General features: G+C 39.4%; 1 protein-coding gene across 3 annotated transcripts in view; it reads left to right on the forward strand.

The window, feature by feature from the left end:
* Positions 1-3,523, forward strand: part of SPOCK3 (SPARC (osteonectin), cwcv and kazal like domains proteoglycan 3) — a 410,315-nt gene extending 406,792 nt beyond the window's left edge. For all 3 annotated transcript variants that reach the window (XM_041737862.1, XM_041737861.1, XM_041737863.1), the window contains exon 11: positions 1,828-3,523. In XM_041737862.1, the coding sequence (XP_041593796.1) occupies positions 1,828-1,997 (170 nt within the window). In that variant the 3' untranslated portion in view covers positions 1,998-3,523. The remainder of the gene's footprint in view (positions 1-1,827) is intronic.
* Positions 3,524-19,628: the final 16,105 nt, after the last annotated feature.

Consider the following 19,628-nt stretch of genomic DNA (forward strand, 5'->3'; position numbering starts at 1 on the left):
TGTACAGACCTAACAAATAATATTGCAGTTCAATTGAGCATCACATACTTGTATTTTAAAGCTTTAAATGTGGGGTCTTTTTTATTTCATAAAATACCTTTTTCGGGATGGAAATTTCAAGTGAGTATTTGTATTTGTTCGATGGTGGTTTTTGTGACAAAAGCCATTTAGCACACACACGAATACAACATGCACACTCATGCTCATGCACACACATATGTAGTAAGGATTAATGGACTCTGTCTCAACTAACATACATGAGGAAAAATAAAAATAAAGCACTTGTATTTTAGATAATTTTTCATATATATTTTTTTAAGATTTTATTTATTTATTCATGAGAGACGCAGAGAGAGACAGACACACAGGCAGAGGGAGAAGCAGGCTCCGTGCAGGGAGCCCAATGTGGGACTCGATCCTGGATCCTAGATCCTGAGATCACACCCAGGGCTGGAGGCAGATGCTCAACTGCTGAGACACCGCTACTGGGTACTATCTAAGGGGCCCTAGAAGATGTTTAGTGTCTCTTTTATGCAGTTTTTTTAAAAATATTTTTTTGATTTATTTTTCATTTTTATTTTTTAAAGATTTATTTATTCATGAGAGACAGAGAGAGAGAGTGGCAGAGTCACAGGCAGAGGGAGAAGCAGGCTCCATGCAGAGAGCCTGATGTGGGATTTGATCCCGGGTCTCCAGGATCACCCCCTGGGCTGAAGGCAGGCACTAAACTGCTGAGCCACCCGGGGATCCCCTGATTTATTTATTTGAGAGACAGAGAACAAGCAGGGTGGGGAGGAGCAGAGGGAGAGGAAGAAGCAGACGCCCCACTGAGCGGGAAGGCCAACACAGGGCTAGATCCCAGGATCCCAGGATCCCAGGGTCTCAGGACCTCAAGGTCATGACCTGAGCAGATGGCAGAGGCTTAACTGACTGAGCCACCCAAGATCCCCTCTTCTATGCAATTTTTAAACTGATAGACTGTGATTTTTTAAAAATATAAATGGTAAACTATATAAAGGTGATCTCATCTAGTGCTTAAACACCAGTTCTGCATTTATTTCTTCCGTAACATTTTTAATAGCTTGGTTTTCGTTTTCTAACCAGTGTTATGAGATTTAAGTAGGATCAAGTAGTATTCAGCACATGCCTAACATAACTTTCACATGTAAAGAAGACGTCTTTGTAATACATAGTTTAAAACGCTGCCTTATTAATTACATCAAATATCAGTGCGCCAGTGATGGATAAAGAATTCTAATTTTTTTTATGTTGTAGATAAAGGTCACATGGAGATGAATTCAATGAGTGAACAGGGAAATTGTTTTGAGAACACAACTTCTGTGTTTTCTCAGCATGTTGAAATTACTAAGAAGAAACCTGATGTTGGAGGATAGAAATGACATTGTCCTTACGTGAGATGTGAACTTCAACGTGAGGTCTCGTGAAATCAATTTATAAACATTGGATTACGTTAGCAGGATTTGGTTTAACTAGCTACCAGAAAATTATAAGACTAAAATATTAGAAAGGGTAGAAGATAAGGACACACTAACATTAAAGGAGTTGGAAAAATAAATACAATGAGCTATATGTGCATTATGGCCTCCATAAATAGTAATGGAGATATTTCTAAATGTTTTTTTTTTTAAATACTGACTTAGCTACGTTAGTTTTCTATTGCTATTGTAACAAATCTCCATAAATTTCGTGGCTTAAGCCACAAAGATTTATTTTATTAATTTGCTTAATTTTTATCAGAATTTTACATCCCTCAGAAATTATCTCACCGCTCAATCAAATAACATTAATGCTTACTTTTTCCCTAAGCTATCGATTTTGAGATCTCCGGAGATTTTGCAAGTGGAGATTTCCATGAATGGACTGATGACGAAGATGATGAAGATGATATTATGAATGATGAAGATGAAATTGAAGATGATGATGAAGATGAAGGGGATGATGATGATGATGGTGATGACCATGATGGATACATCTGATTGATGAGAGCAGAGATTGATAAAGTCTACCTTTCTATTACTTACAAAGTGATAACCTATTGAGAATGACCTTCCCCCCCCAAACAAAATGATTCTAAAACTCACATATATTTTGTATAATTATTTCAAATACTGCAACTAATGTCATAGAACTTTATGTTTAAATAAGAATCATTTACTTTGAGTTTTTATATGCCTTAGAGGAAAAGAAAATGCATAGGGAGCCTAGCCAGGCAAAGGAAAGTTAGGAAGAGCTACTGATACAAACAAGTTTCCATAAGAACAAACTATATAAATTTCCCTCAAACAAAACAAGAACCAGTGCTTGAGGTCCTATACGTTATTTTTCTGAGAGAGATTCTAAGTTGAATTTACAACAACTTACTGGTGTCCTGAGTCCCAAGGATTTTATAAAAATAAGCGTGACCTTAACTGCTATTCCAAAGTAGCATCTTCCCAAGCCTACGGTGAGTGAGGGGATGCCACAGGGTAAGAAACACAAGGACGAGGGTAGAGTCCTCCATCGTGTTTACATTAATAGTGATGTTTCCGATGACGACATTATTCTGGATATGCTAGGATAGTTTACAAAATGGCAAGTATAGAAAACCATGGATTCTGAAAGTTACAAACTTAGTTGTCCTTTCTAATTTTTTATTTTAATTCGGATAGCATTCTCATGTAGATTTTTTTTTTTAATTTCTTAAAACAGCATGATTGATTTACCTTTCTAGGTTTATCTTTCTGACCAGCAATTTAGGGTGCAGAATTTAAAGTAGGAAGACAAAAGGAGAGATTCATTTGAACCATATTTTCACAAAAGGTTTGTCATTTGCCTCAATGTCAAATTTAAGAATCTTAATTCTCATTTTATTTCTTATTTTAGATAAAAAATTTACATTTAATCCTAGAATTATGACATTTTTATTACTAGTGTCGCAACTTAGAGACCGTATTGTATGGTGCCTTGCAAAATAGAAATAGAAAGGTTTTAGCATGCATACCAATATAGGATATTAGGCAATATTTAAGCACACCTAATTAACAAATTAATACCAGTAAAGGTACTGCTGCTGGAATGAAGAAAATGGAATATGTTTCTTTCTTTTTTTCTATTGTTACATAATTGCCATGTGGACTTGTTTATGATTATTGTGTAGAGTAGCATTTAAGATTTAACTGTAACAAAAATTACTTTAATTGCTGTATTTAAGTTAGCATGTTAATTAATTGTGTAGACATTTTGGCAAACCATCACTTTTAAGTATATCAGACCTATGGTTTTGTGCCCATAATACAAATGGAAAAACCTGTTGGATGTTACACATTGGTATCATAATTTAAACAGTGGGTCAACTTTTCTCCCAGTAACAATTCATTGAAAGTGAAAATGGTGAATTATTTCAATTTGATTTATACACACTAAAAAAAAAAAAAAAATTAATGTTGACTTTATGTAATATTTCAAGTACAATGCATTTTCTTTTTTACTGTTTCTGTATAGTTTACAAAATAAAGACACTTGTAACCAAACTAAACTGTTTTCTTAATGATTTTCTGGGTTACAGGTAGAAGCATAAAGGGTTCTTAATATTTTCCTTGATTTTTTAAAATGAATACATCACAAACTAGCTAGGAAAGTTTTTTTGAAAATGTTGAATTTCAAAATCAGATTTCTCAGCCTCTTGGATATCATTTTCCTATGTATGTTAAAAATTATTTTTGTTTGTTGATTTAATTTTTTTTCTTTTGTCATAGAATCACAAAGCAGATCATTTTATTTTTGTTGAGGGTGTTATTTTTAAACACATTTTTGTGATATCATTTTTTAAAATATTGAGCTAAATTTCTATAGTAACAGCATTTTTGAAGAGTGATAGAATAATTTACCTACTTAAAATTTATGAGAATTATAAAATATAAGTCATGGATGGTTGGAAGAAGACAAAAAAAAAAAAAAAACCCTGCAAATTCTAAAGAGAGTTTTAGTAAATGGATTTAAAGTAACAAATATAGTGGCTTTGAAATTAAGCTATTTTTTAAAGAAGTTTTAATCTTTCAGCTTCCCAGGAAAGCAACCAATTCAACAGCAAATATAAAATTGAAAAGATCTACTTTATTAAACTTTATATAAAGTATTTGCGTGCAGTATATATTTGTATTTATGAGTATAAAAGTTCAATTTGTGATGTACATTAGGTCTCTTAATCATCACTTAATTTCCTTTGCATATTTTAATTCCATACAACTGTACTTATTTATTCCAAAAATATCAATACTGAGCACTTACTCTAACCCACACACTATTCCAGGGACTAAAGATTCATTGGTGAACAAAGTCATTCTGAAGTTAATATTCTAATGTGAAAGGCGAGACATTTAACTTTAACGCTAGACCATAATATAATGTAATCACATCAGCACTGGGGAAAAAAATCAAACAAGTTACTTTCTAGATTTCATTTGGCTAAAAACTGATGTATTTTGAAACCTTAAAAAGAGTCCTTGATATGAAATCAAAATTTCAAGGGAGCATTTTTGGCTAATAAGGATCAAACTACCTTAACATTTTGTGTTTTTTTTTTATTTTTTTTTTATTTTAGGCAGCACACATGCAAGTTAAAAATTACTGTGGATGGTCTCAATCACAACAAACTAAAATTTAAACTCAGTAGAAGAAAAAAGTAGAAACATAAAAATAAAACATCAAAAGTCCTTGGCATGTCAAAAATCTAATGTGGAAATCCATAAATGTTTTTTGCTGTGCATATCTAGCATAAAAATGTGAATATGTTATATAACAGTGTCGGGGGAATGAGCTAAATTTTTAAAATGTAAAATATTTTAATATTAATCGAAAGGACACACGGCCTAAAAGAAACCTTTTATTTTTTTTTTAAAGTTTTTTTTTAATTTTTTTTTTTTATTATTTATTTACAATAGTCACAGAGAGGGAGAGAGAGAGAGAGAGGCAGAGACAGAGGCAGAGGGAGAAGCAGGCTCCATGCACCAGGAGCCTGACGTGGGATTCGATCCCGGGTCTCCAGGATCGCGCCCTGGGCCAAAGGCAGGCGCCAAACCACTGCGCCACCCAGGGATCCCTCTACCAACCTTTTAATAGAATAAAGTCAATTATGCCAACATATCAAAATCATTAGAATTTTGTAATTGATTAATAAAGGATCTGACCTTCCTGCAACATCCATTATCTGGAGTGAAGATGTTTTATCCAAAAGAGTAGTTATTTACGGAAACTTTTCAGTATAGGTTTCCCTTAACAGTCACTCCAAACGTGTCTTTTTCACTGAGATATCAGATATTGCCAAATTTCGCTATTGTTTTTTGGTCCCTTTGGGTAAGATTGAGGAGTTCCACAGCTGAGAGAGAAGCAGGAATGAGATATGATATGTCTGTGTTAAGGTGTAGCAGCACTTGCAGCCACATACCGTTTTGAATTTGTTGGGCCAAAAAGTTAAAATTTGTGAATGAACTTATACTTTTAGAATAATCTAGTATTTGGGGAAGAAAAAGTAGAGATGGAACGGTAAGAAGTATGGATAGGACAATATGACTTGGCCTCAAAAACAGTATGAATCTGTGACAGGAATCATTTTACATTTGCCCCAAATTTGAAAGCTCTTATTTTCCCACGTATGTAGCATGGGCCGTGGACTATTCCCCAGTGTAATTGAACCAGACGGTTTTTCCCTATATGACATATAAAACTTAAACGTTTCTCATTTGTAGGATGCGTTTGGGATGCTCATCATTTCACTGCAAACAGACACTTTTTCTGAACTAATTTGACCACATGGAAAAAGGCAGGAAAGATGGAATGAAAATGCCCTTTGCTAGGGGCCCCTGGGTGGCTCGGTGGGTTAGGCATCGGCCTTTGGCTCCGGTCATGACCCGGTCCTGGGGTCAGAGCCCCGCATCGGGGTCCCTGCTCCACGGAGCTCCTGCTTGCTTCTCCCTCTTCTCTCCACCTGTGCTCCCTCCACCTCCCCCCTCTTTCTCTCTCTCTCTCTCTCTTTCTGTCAAATAGATAAAATCTTTAAAAAAAAGAAAATAATTTGCCCTTTACTAGAAGATACATTTGCGTCTTAGCAAGAAGCAGATCCTAATCTGGGCCTCACATTCTTCTTGTAAAATTAGAATGACAGCACAGTTAAGTTGTACATATATTTTGCCAAAATAACAGTTAATTTTATTTGCCAAAATAACAGGGTCCAGTCAGTCACGTGAATGGTGGACGATTGAGAATACTGATTTATTCATCAAAATGTCTATTCAACGAGACACACAACGAGTGTCTACTTCAATCTCAGTTTAGTTTCTGAAATTTGTGATCATTTGAATAAATGTATGTTTTCATGTCAGTGTATGTGCGTCTCTGGTCTGATTGATGACTGATTGATTGATTGATTGATTATTTGACCGGGGCGTCGTGGAAGGACCACTATTTAGAATAAAACTGCATCCTGGCAACTTGAAGTGAGGAGGAGCGGAGGAGAGCTGATGAGGTTAGGTGTCGCCTACACGGGATCACTTTATACCTCGGGACGCCTGGACTTAGTATCCAACATCTGAAGCGTTCCAGGGCCACGCAGGTGCTTTTGATTTGAAGCCCTCGTGCTGTAGGCACGTGAGAACACATGGCTCTTGACCAGTAACAAGACTCACCCCCCGTCCAATCCCATGACGGTTTGATAAGTGCTCTCCCTTCTGGTTTGAGGAATTCTCATTGGTGTTTTAGCCCCACTCTATGAAAGAAATTTCAGACCGTAGGGTGTCAAGGAAACGTGGACAAATATCCCTAAAGAGCGTTGAGTGGGTCCCAACCACCTGCCAACGGTTGCCAGTTGTGTTTCCGATTATCCCTGAAAGGAAGTGGCTTCATGACCGGCAGTGGGTGGATCATAACTCACCGTCTAGTTTGATTAGGGAGCAGTTGTGCCAAAGTCTGGTCTAGATTCTAGATTCTAATCTTGCAAAAGAAAAACCCAACCGAGAGAGCCGCTCAGTTGTCCTTCCCCAGGTGGCTGCAACCTGCGCGTCCTTAATGCCAGGCAAGACCCTGTCGTGTCTTATGAGCAAGGACCACCTCAGGCCGCCCTTGCAGCGCCGCGGGCCTGGACTTGGATGGGGCTCCACTCGGAGAGCCGTGCGTTCAAACAGGGTCTGGGATACACCGTAAGGGGAAGCTTCCAATGTTCATAAACATCTCAGTGTCTACTTAACTCTTCACGCTGAAAGGGAAGAAAAGACAGGAAATGAAGTCCAAAGTGAGAATCCCATGTCTGTCAGGGCTGCTGCGTTGTCTGCAGTTGTGCGCCCGTCAACAGGCATCTCTACTCTCCTCAGGCACTAGGTATTGTGAATTATGATGATGATGATGATGATGATGATGATGATGATGATGATGCAGGGGGCTCCTTCCAGACTCATAATGTGAGTCTTCGGTGTCTCTCGTTTCTCTGCCTCCTCTTTCTGACCTCTGGGAGTGGAAAGGATGTATTACAAAGCAGAGACACTCGCCAGTCCACCTTACGCTGCCCGAGGCCAGATAGGAAGGGTCAATATCAAAAGACACAAATTAATCTGTGGAAACTGTATTGTACTGTCGTGATTCTTAGACTCTATGTGTCCCAATAGCACGTCCCTCCAGACACAAGGCCGCTATAGGTGCAACTCTACGTGCAGGGCGCCTGCCACTGGGGAGCAGGCCTTCATGGGAAGGGATGCAGGGAGCATGGGCATCCCTTCAACAGAAAGGGAGACTAGGCGAGTCCCTGGGGCCAGGCATGAGCAACAAAGGGAGATTCTCAGCAATCATGAAAATGAGTAAAATCAAAGCCAAGTGACTAATGCAACAGGTTAGTGAGCCTCCCTTTTACTTCTTCACCTTTACCCAAAACACTGCCCTAGCCATCGACACTCGTCTTCGCCACCATGTTTCCCGCCTGTCATACATCTCTAGCCAGGTGGCTGTTCTGTGATACCAGACACAATCCAAGGTAAACAAAACTGGAAACATTTTTTTTTTAATTGATCACCATCCATTTCTTGGCAACACCACGTAGCAGTGGGGCGGGTGGTGCAGGTACGCTGACCCGGTGAAGCCTTCCTTCCAGAAGCTTCAGCACCAGTAACAAGCCCTGAGCCTTTCATTTCCCCAGCAGAGAGGCAAAGTGGCTAGAGATTATCCTGTCTGGAGGTGGTGTACACGGGGAAGCCCTCCACATGGCTGTTTGTAGCTGGCAGCTGGATAGTTGACGACCAGGCCTCATCCTCTATGTCGGGAACCGAGCTGCCTCAGTCTCGTTATTTCCTGCCACTCCCAGTGCCTCAGCGATGGCTGAAGGCACTTTCCTCTCATTTGCCCTTTCCTACTTCTCTCTCTTGGCAAAGTATCGGAAGACATAAGTCGATTTTCAAAGTGTGCACATGCACGTAGGCAGACACGCGCACACCTGCCCCCCCACAGGCCCACACAACTTCTCTCACACTCACACACACTAGAGAGAAAGAAAACACACGTTTACTCTTACTTTTTTTTGAAAGATTTTATTTGTTTTATTTTAGAGGGGCAGGAGGTGGGGCCAGGGAGGGATTGGGGAGGACCAGAGGGAGAGGGAGAGAATTTCAAGCAGAATCTGCAAAGAGCTGGGCTCCGAGCCCCATGCTGGGCTTGCTCTCACGACCCTGAGATCATGACCTGAGCTGAAATCAAGAGTCAGGCGCGCCTCACCGATGGAACCACCCAGGGCCCTCATGCGTTTATTTATTTTTTTAATCGGGAAACTTACTTTGTAATATTTGTGAGTTCTCGTGTCTCCTTTCACAGCAGGCGTCATGAGCAATATAGAGGATATGATTACGCTTGGAAGGACTTTTATTGATTTTAACATGTTATAGGTTCTATCAAAGTCGTGCTGGTGCTGATGGAGTTTTAATGATGTCTTCCTTGCATGAAGAGACCATAAACAAATTGCTGCTGCCTTACAAGCCCATTAATTTCTAACGTAGGAGGAAGTTTCTTTTTTGACAGAGCTGAGCTCGCAGTCCAAGCGTTACCACCTGCTTAATCATAAAAGCATATGATGTGATATAATTAAGTTCTAAGTTAGCTCTTTTATAAAATTAATGAGTAGGCAAGCGATAGGGTATTAAGGTAAAATACTGGGTGATCATTTTATATTCCTATAAACGCCTGTGAAGTAAAGGTATTGGTAAATTACCTACTAAGCCTATGCAAATCGTTCTGCAATAATAACGCAAATTGTCTGACTTCTATAATAACTCACTTTATAAGGACAGTTGTCTGGCTGAAACTGTCAGTGTGCTCAGTCTAAAGTAACAGTGGACGTGAAGTCTATTTTCATGGAGAAGAACGCTCGGCAAATTTATGAAAAATAGTATTTGATCATTTTCTCGGGGAAGCTATGTCAGGAAAAGAGAGAATTTTCAAGCAAATAAAAGAAATCAAATCTCAGCTCAAGTCTCATCTCAGCTATGAAGTCTCTCCCAAGAACTACCACCCCTTTCAGCCTGAGCTGATCTGCTCCTTATCTGTTCCTCCGTGGTGAGTTATGACCCCCTCTCCCGCAGAACTTACTATATATCGGAACATAACTATTATTGGCAAATCCATCTCTCAGGCGCACTAAGACATGATAGTGGCTTGCTCTTTTTTTTTAAATCCCAGCAATAAACACAACTAGAGTTGATGCTTAAAACGTGTTAGGGAGTGAGATCGTTAGGCAGTAAGCAAACAGCTCCGACTGCAGAAGGGGGAACAGAAGAGATGATACGGTGGGATTGAGCTACAGCGTGGGATGGGCGGCCGGGGGAGGCTGGCAATTGAATCAATTATAGAAAGGCAAAGTCTGATCGTTGCGGGGCTTTGGGAGTGCTTCTGCAGAGAGCTGTTGTAAACATGGTCCAAGTGTTGAGAGTTAGAAAAAATTTAAGGGGAAACGGAATTTGTTAAAACGTACGTGTGCTTTGAAAAAAAGTAAGGAGTGTTAAGGGCCATTCCCTACGTAGAGTTTTGGCAAATACGGTTGTGATCATATACTCCAGAGAACACACGTAACCCTAAAGAGGTCTACTCCAAAATATTCTGATAAATCCAAATATGTCTTAAAGCCAACTCATTGGAAAAATCAAGTGTCAGTCCCACAGGGATGCTTCTGCACTTGCTGATAGCTATGATACTTTTTACTCGTTACACAACTCAAGAATAAAAATCTGATCACTGGCTTCAGGGCCGATCTTTTATCCTCTGAACCTAATGAACGGGAATTAAACTAAACAAATTGTTTATCTCAAGGAAATATTAAGGTTCTGCCTATATTATTTTCCCATGACTAAAGAGTCATCCTAAGGCAAGATAACTTCCGAAAGTATATTCTATTATTATGATTATTAGGACTAAGCCTAAAAACAACCCAAATCAAACTACTATGAACAAAATTAGAAGTTATTGTGTCTTCTAATGAGAGATCCATGCTGTGGCAGCCTAAAGGCACAGCTTAATCTAAATATTTAACCATCTCTGGGGGCACTCCTTCTCTCTCCTTCACTTATTCTGCTTTCCTTGGTGAAAAAGTGAGGTTGCCTTGTGTTGTTGAAAATATGTCACCAACAGGTCTGGGTAACAGCTCTTGGACGGCTTAATAACCCAGCAATAAGACAAAGCCTTTTCCCCAGTAATGTTCCTAAAAACAAACAACAAACCAAGAATGAACCCTGACTGACCTCGGTTGGGTGCGATGTGATTTTTGAAACCATCCCTTCGACCTGGGCAATGTGGCTTTGTCTTTGATTCTGCTGCAATTATGTGTTCAACCGTGGAACTAGAGAGTGTGATCAGCTCATCTACATGGAGGGAAAGTAACAGATTCTCCAAAAAAGAGAAGACATGGCTCTGTAATAACGAAAGTTTTGTCTGCCTGAGGAATGTAGAGATTGCAGATATTAAAAAAAAAAAGAGGTAAGATACACAAACAAAATTCTGAGCTGTTTCTTTCCATGAAACTTGAGAGGACAAAGGAAATGTAGAAGGCGTTATTATAGCTGATTCCTATTAGCTTTGTGTTCTTGTCTTTCTGTACGCGCACCTCCGCGTGTAGCAGCACGTTCCTGAACGCTTGAATCCTCCTCCCAATTCTTTCCATTATGGACTCATCGACATTATGCCAAATTGGCTACCATAGTGCAAAATTCAATGACAGGCAACAGATTCTATTCATGAGACAGTGAGGAAACAGGCACTAGGATACATCACTGGTAGGAGTGCAAGTTATGTTCATTTGTAATTGTGCACGGTGATTTCAAGACGTTAATGGTAAATCCTGATATTACACAAAAGAATCATCTTATACAGGAAATCATGAGGCCTGACTTCAAGATATTGCTCTGACATTTATAAACTGTGTGTTCCAGGGTATGAGGATTCAGTTCTTCCTTGTATTATCTGAAAAAAAAAATCTATATAAGCTAATGAGAGATGAGTCTCTGTCACTTGCAAGAGTCTTGGAAATGATGAGAACAGCCAGTGTGGTTTTTGAAAAATAATAAATATCTGGACACGTCCTATCATATGTAAATATTTCCATAAAACTACTCATAGGAAAATACTGAGATCTTTGCAAGGAGAAAGAAAATTGGTTAGAAAAAAATAAACCCCAAAAAATAGAAGAATTAAATATGTTAAAAACACATATAATATTAGTAAGGCAAGAATCCATAAATCAAGTAATTAGTAAGCCTTCTAGGAGAAAGTGTAGGATCTACACCTTAAGTCAGACACATAGCTTGATAAGTTAATAAATGTTAAACATTTAAAAAATGAAGTCAGAAAAGTTCTAGAAGAAAAAAATATGTTTATTTGTATGATCTTTGCACAGAGGGGGACTTTCCAAGGTCTTGATATTTTTTGATATTTCAAAATCAGAAACTATAAGAAGAGTTTGATACATATCATTATATCAAAACATTTTAACTATTTTAATTTTTATGAAATATAATAATGTTAACCATATTTTAAACTCAAATTCTAGCAAATATCTGCAGGAATAAAATGTACATAGGGCTAATATCCTAATTAAATAAATAATATTTGATTATGTAAATAATAGACACTTACCAATGATTCTATTTCTTTTCTTTTTTAAAAAAAATATTTATTCATTCATGAAAGACACAGAGAGAAAGAGAGGCGGAGACACAGGCAGAGGGAGAAGCAGGCTCCCTGCAAGGAGCCCGATGCGGGACTCGATCCCAGGACCCCAGGGTCACGCCTTGAGCTGAAGGCAGAGGCTCAACTGCTGAACCCCTCCAGTGCCCCCTCAGTGATTCTATTTCCGAAGCAACACACACACACACACACACACACACACACACACACCTATAATAGCAATAGGATTCCAGTAAAGTGATGTTCCTTTACTGTAAAGGTAGGATAAAAAATAATTAAGGACAATTTGGCAATTTTCACTTATTCAATATATATCATGAAAATCATTTAAATGTTTGTGAAGATTTTATCTACAATATAATCAACGTTGTGCTATTTGTAAGGCATTTAGTTAAAATCAATTCCAATGTTCTAATACAGAGAAAGTGTTAAATCGGTTCTGTAGCCACAGAAAGCAGACAAAAAAAAAAAAAAAAAAGACTATCATGCGACCGATATAATAGAGGGCTGTAGAGAAATACCTGAGGACATGTATAATTGCTCCGAGTATGATGAAGTAAATACATAACAGCATATATAAAGAGTACTATTTTTCTATATCATACATAAATGATTTTATATATATGTAGAATAAATACACATTTTTCTACATGTACATTTATGGAGTATATAACTTTTCAATATGTAAAATATAAAACATTCTATCCCATATATAAACAAATACATATATACATCCATATAAGATTATAATACATAAATATATGTATACATATATACATAAATATTACATATAAGTATATGTATGTATGTGTACTGTGTGCTTATAGTGGTGAAATTCTAAGTAATTTTTCTTTTCCATTTTGCACTATTCTGTGCCACTTAATGTATCGTAAATTTCTATTGATAATTTATAAATTTACTACAAAGTTTTTTTCCTGATTTTAGGTTGGATAGATGACTGCATAAACAGGGCTATCGCTACTCTACTGCAGCTGGTTGTTTCTGCAGTTGTTGTCTAAGCGGAGTGGGTGGAACAGATTCTAAGCAATAGTTCCTTTTAAACATTTTAATGTACTAGGTTCATTCACATATAAAAGTCACATGGAAAATAAGTTTTCCTTTGTAATTCCTCATGCCTGCACCCTCTGACTCTTGATTTCTCAACATGCTGATGCACATGGCTCTAGTCCCAACCTCAGACTACAACACATTTTATCTTATTATTTTATTTTATTTTATTTTATTTTATTTATTTTATTATTATTATTTATTTTATTTTATTTTCATTTTGACGTTTTAGACCATTGTGACGTGTGTGTTAGCTTTCTGCTTTCTTTGATTTTCAGTTTTGCTCATTCCTTTTCTACCACTCTCTCTTTTTCCACCTTGGTGAAAAGCTCTACTTTTTGTTGCTGACAGACTAACCAGACCACTTAAAATATTGAAAACATAGTTTAAACACCCTCTTTAATAACTAGCAAAACTAATAAAAAAAGTATTTTACTTTGGTAAACTTATTTTCATTTGGTTGAATTAGTTATGCAAAAAAAAAATAAATGGCCTTTAAATTGTTTAAAAGCATATGTTGTTGAATAGATGGTGATTTCTGTGGCTTCTGATACAGTTTATTTTATAGCTTTGGTCTCTGATGCTAATTTCAGCAGATTTTATACAGCACATTGAGACATATGTGAATACAAATAGGCTCTTAGAGTTTACATAGGCACCTTGTAGTGTATCGGATTGGAAAGAAGAGAACATTTTTGGATATTTATTACTCAATTTACCACAAATTCACAAAGACTTCTAACACAGAAGCCCCATTGCAGCTTTCTGCAATCTCTGGATTGAAATTTGGCAACTGGAGTAGCCATTTGTCAGTTTAAACCCGCCTTGCTCCCCCCAAGCTGTGGATGACACGGATGGCGATTCCCATTTTTGTATTTCCTATGAAAAATCAAAGCACCCGGATGTGCTGAAGGTATGAGATCTAGAAAGCTGGAAGAACCCTGAGAGTATGACACCCCCCCCATCTGTCTCCCTTTTTTAAAATTCACAAATCCCCTGTGATCAGATGCTACCTAAAATTTCATTAGAGTTTCCTGAGGTCACAACTTACTTTGTAAGAAAATGCCCTCAAACATACGAGAACGGCGATGACACTTCTCTGACCTCACTATCCAAGATCCAGAGGGAAGAAAATCAAGATTCCTTCGGCAGCCTCTCTTCTTGTGATTTTCCAAGACCACGGTTTTTCATCTTTCCTCAAAGATTAACATGATACAATGACTGTATAGGGCAATTAATAATGATAATGTGTCACCGCCACGGCAATGATAGCGATTTGCTGTGAAAACAGAAGTCATGATGACCTTTTTTTTCCCAAGGACTCAATTTGCTGAATCATTTTCTCTCTACCCCGAGGTAGGAAACTCGAAATTGTCTAAAAGGCAAATTACTTGGAGTGCTCTAAGGCAGTAGGTGAAAACTGAAGCAGCCTAGGAAAGCCAGACCCTCCTTGCGGTCCTCCTCTCCTCCGCCCCTGCAGCAGCTTCCGTGGCTCCGTTACCTTAGCATCGTTTACCAAGATTGCTGTAGCTGCCTCCTCGCAGACCATTGTTCTTCCAGACTCTTCTGGTCCCAACTTCTACTGAAGGCCTCTTCAAGCAGCTGCAACATGCCCCTTGCAGTATTGGCCTCTCGGTTGGGAATCACTCAATGGTTTCCAGTCGCTTCCAAACCCCTTGGGATGACTCCTCCAATCTAGCCACACATCCACCCAGCCGTGTGTCTGTCCAGAGACTCCACGTTCCAGTTTAGCCAGGATAAATCCCTGTGACCTCGTTTGCCTCTGTGCCTTCGCGTAATGTCTGAAATCGTCTTCTCCCTTCCCCAGCTGTGTAATTCCAACTCAGCCTTTAAGTCTCCATATGAGTCAGGGTTGGGTTCAGGCCAGCGGTGCAGACTGTCCCTCCTTGGAGAGGCTCTTCCTTGGGAAGCTCATGCATGTTCACCCTGCTTAACTCAAACGAGACTCCTGACTTGCTTTGTCTGCCGGGCTGTATGCGGAAGTGGCATGAAGCTTAAGAGCCAACACAGGTCCCTGATTTTCCTTTTCCTGCACCACGACACCAAGAGTAATGCAGCTAAAGGCTGCTCTGTCAGCGTGGATATCTGAATGAAGGTGGCGTGGAGCAGACCTACAACTGGCCCGTGATAGGTCGTGCTGACGTCACTCAGAGTCTACAGTGCTCTGTCCTCATGGCCTAAGCTAACCTGTCCTGACTGATGCATGATCTAGTTCTACACCGCATCCTGGCTTTATTGTTGTCTTTGATTATGTCCTCTCACGAGCCTTTGAAGTCTTTAAAGAAAGGCACTGCGATTGTCATTTTCTTTTTCCTCTAGCAAATAATAAAATGCATTGTACGTAAAAGGAAGGAGATACCTGTTTGTTGATGGAAGAACTGAGAGTGAAGATTTGCTGTAAAACTCTAAGTCAGATATTCCACACGGGCTCTAGGATGCAGGCAAAAGCAAGAACAATCACACGCTTACACAATAGATCAATACTTTGATCCTTTGCAACGAGTTGATCTAGATGGCACAGAACCTAGATAGATGGGCAGGAGCAGCACATTCACTTCCACCTCCTGCTCGCTGACATGCGGTGCGCCCAGCCGAGCTCGGTACCCGTCGCCTTTCAGCACCATGAGACGCTCCTGCCCTGGGGCAGGGGAGGATCCCAGGGCTGCATGAGGTAAGGCAGCCCACAAACAGCACACTCAAGGGCAGGAAAGATTTAATCAGGTCCAAAGAGGAGGCAACGTGCATGTAGGGTCTAGAATCGAGGGAAAACATGGAGAATGGAGGAGAACATTCTAGCTGATGAATAAGCACTAGGACAGGGCTGGGGCAGTAGCGCGGCTCGATGGTGAAAGCCCCAACACGCTACACGAGGCAGGTTAAACTTTATCCCAAAACCTCTGAGGGATGCATCGAAAAAAAATTCATCAAAGAAACGACAACAGCAAATGTGTGATACCGAAGCTGCCGTCTAGAAGCATGTGGAGGATGGGGGGGGGGGGCCAAGGTGGTGAAACTCAGGACATGGCCCAAAACTCTCCAATGGTAGCCTCGTGTATAAAAAGATGACCTGGGGCAACCATGCTTCCAGGGTTTTAATTCCCCAAATTCATCCCATGATGAATCATCCCATCATTCATCATCAGTTTGGGAAATTGAAAGGATCTATCAACTATGGTGCAAGTGAATGATGGAAGGTGGTGATGGCAGCCAAACTCCTGAGTGGACGGACCCAGTGAGATCAGAGGCAACGGTACGTACGTGCTGGACAAGCCGACAGTGAGTGATCAGGGGCAGTCGTGGGCACTGGAGGGGAAACGTGCAAACCCGGGTGAGATGCCCAGAGCCCGCTTCAGCTCCGGCCTTGGCTCCCTTGAGTCTGCCTCCCCCACAGGGTTCCTTTTGGCCTCGAGCGCCACGTCCATCTCCTGCATCGCTCCCTATGTGTCCATTAAGTAGATCTTAACAGGCAGTAGATTGATGGCCACGTGTTATCAATAATAAAAAGCTCACATGCACTTCCAATAAGCGATCCTACAGGAGAAGGCACGGCTTCCGGGACATAAGGCTCACCAGGGAGGGCGAAATGACCCAAAGGAGCAGGCAATTTTTTTTTAAGATACGTGTTCTGAAACAGGTATATCCTTCAGCCGTTGGGAAATCCATCAATACGTCCCTGTATTTCAGTACAGGGGAATAATTCCAATTGCACAGCTTGTAAAAACCACCTTGGGATATTTCCAGATGAAAGATATTATCTTAACATAAAAGGCTATTTTTCACTCCTCGGTATTATATATTTCTCTTTTAATAAGTTTCCCTGCTTCAGGGCAGTAACATTCTGTTACATGTGGCAAAGTGTCTTGATGCATATCAAGATTCCTGTCCAATATTTTATCTTACCCCAGATCCCACTGCACGCAGTTATTTTGGGCCTGGGGGGAAAGGGATCTTGGGTGACAGATGACAAATTGAAATATTTGACAATCTTCTTACAGCGCTTGGTCCCACTGGGATCTGATGTCAGTAACACTGTGATGATCCAACTCATGGCACGGTGAGCTACACCCGCAGAGCAGCCTCGGGTCACCTGGGAAGTGTACTTGCAAGTCAGCGATACGTTGGAAATCTATTTTTTTTTTTCTATTTGCTATGATAGCATGGGATGAGGGGATTGATGACAGCATGAAGGGTAAAAGGAGGGGATCTTCTCTGCCAAGCAGTAAGATCCAGGTCAGGCTGTGGGCAGTTGCAGTGGTCGTTGCTCCCAAAGGACGATGCAGTGCAGGGGCCAAGCACTAGAATAGAAACCGGAACATCTGTCCTCACCCTTGGCTATAGGAATCTCACCACCCATCTTTAGCTTCTCTATTTTTATTTTATTTTTTATTTATTTTTTTATTTTTTAAGATTTTATTTATTTATTCATGTGAGAGAGAGAGAGAGAGAGACAGGCAGAGGGAGAAGCAGGCTCCACGCAGGGAGCCCGACGTGGGACTCGATCAATAAGAAGTCACCATCTCTTCGAGTATGTGTGCCAGGATGGACCAGACCCAGATGAGGAGATGCTAAATTTCCAGTTACCGGCTATTACTTCAAGGAATTACTTGTCACACATTTCTAAACACACAGCTAAACGGTACAGTTCTAAACACATATACAATTATAAAGGCTGAAACTGTAGCAAAGGTCGATCATTCAATGTTCTTGAAAGAACATATATAAATATATTCTATTACGTACTAATTTATGCAATATATTAACATATTATGTTACAATAATATATGTTATGTTACATATAATACATTTATGTTTAGGTTATATATTATATGAAAACATATATTAATATATGACATATTATATGAATATAATGTGTTCCAAAGTAATATGTGATCATATATAATATGTCATCCAATATATATTTGGTAATCATAAAAATTAAAAATAGGAAAAAAATAAAAAATAGGCTATTTTAGTTGGCATTAATGTATTGATTTTACCGGATCATTTTATTACCACTTGATGCAAAGAATCGTAAAATTCCAATAGCAAACTGGTAAGTTCCGGAAAATATTTGTGGACCCAATTAGAACCATCCTAAAGAGTATTTTTTTTTAAAGATTTATTTATTTATTTTAGAGAGAGAGAGGGAGAGAGAGCCCATGAGGGGGAGGAGGGGCAGAAGAAGTGAATCACAAGCCGACTCCTCACTGAGTTCCAAGCCAGACCTTGGGCTGGATCCAGGTGGTCGGGACCTGAGCCAAAACCTAGAATCAGATGCTCAAATGACTGAGCCAAGCCAGGTGTCCCCTAAAGAGTATTTGTAATGAGCGCTACTAACCTTTGATTTGTTGGCCTTCATCTGACGGACGTAACTCTGCGCAGTAATAATTCTTTTAATATGTTTGCAAATAAATCTTGCCCATCTTACGAGGAGCCACTCTTTTCAGATATACCTATTTACTTTTTAAATACTTTATTGTCTGCCAACTTTAACTTCTCTCCCAGGTAGGAGAGGCACTCTCCCCTTCACTAGGTGTATTACCAAAAGTTACAAGGGGCAAAAGGATTGTGAGCCTTTTCTGCACAGCCTTGGAGATGGGACGATGTCTCTCTTCCCAACTATGATACAAATTCTGCAAGTTCTGTTGCTTTTCTCTTCCTCAAGTGGAATAGCGTTCAAACAACTAGGAAGAGGAAGTCTCCAAACTTTTCTCAAAATGAGAATGCCAAGGCTGCGTGGTTAGAACCTGTGCTGTACAATAGGGTGGTTTGTTCTAGGATCTATGTTCTCCATTTATTTATTTGTTTATTTATTTATTTTTAAAGATTTTATTTATTTATTATTTATTTATTTATTTATTTATTTATTTATTTATTTATGAGAGAGAGACAGAGAGACGTGGGACTTGATCCCGGGTCTCCAGGATTACACCCTGGGCTGAAGGCGGCGCTAAACCACTGAGCCACCCAGGCTGCTCTGTTATCCATTTATTTAAAGCTTTAATTTTAATTCTAGTTAGTTGACGTATAGTGTTATATTAGTCTCAGGTGTACAATTTAGTGACTCAACACTTCGGTACAACACTAGGTGCTCATCACAAGTGCACTTCTCAGTCCCCATCATCTATTTAACCCATGCTCCCACCCACCTCCCCTTTGGGAACCATTAGCTGTTCCCTGTAGTTAAGTCTGTTCCTTGGTTTGCCTCTTTTATTCCCCCTTTGCTTGCTTATTTGGTTTCTTAAATTCCACACATGAGTGAAATCATATGGTATTTGTCTTTCTCTGACTTCTTTTGCTTAGCATTATATGCTCTAGCTCCATTCACATCATTGCAA

The sequence above is a fragment of the Vulpes lagopus genome, chromosome 23, assembly GCF_018345385.1.
Source record: "Vulpes lagopus strain Blue_001 chromosome 23, ASM1834538v1, whole genome shotgun sequence".
Lineage (NCBI taxonomy): Eukaryota > Metazoa > Chordata > Mammalia > Carnivora > Canidae > Vulpes > Vulpes lagopus.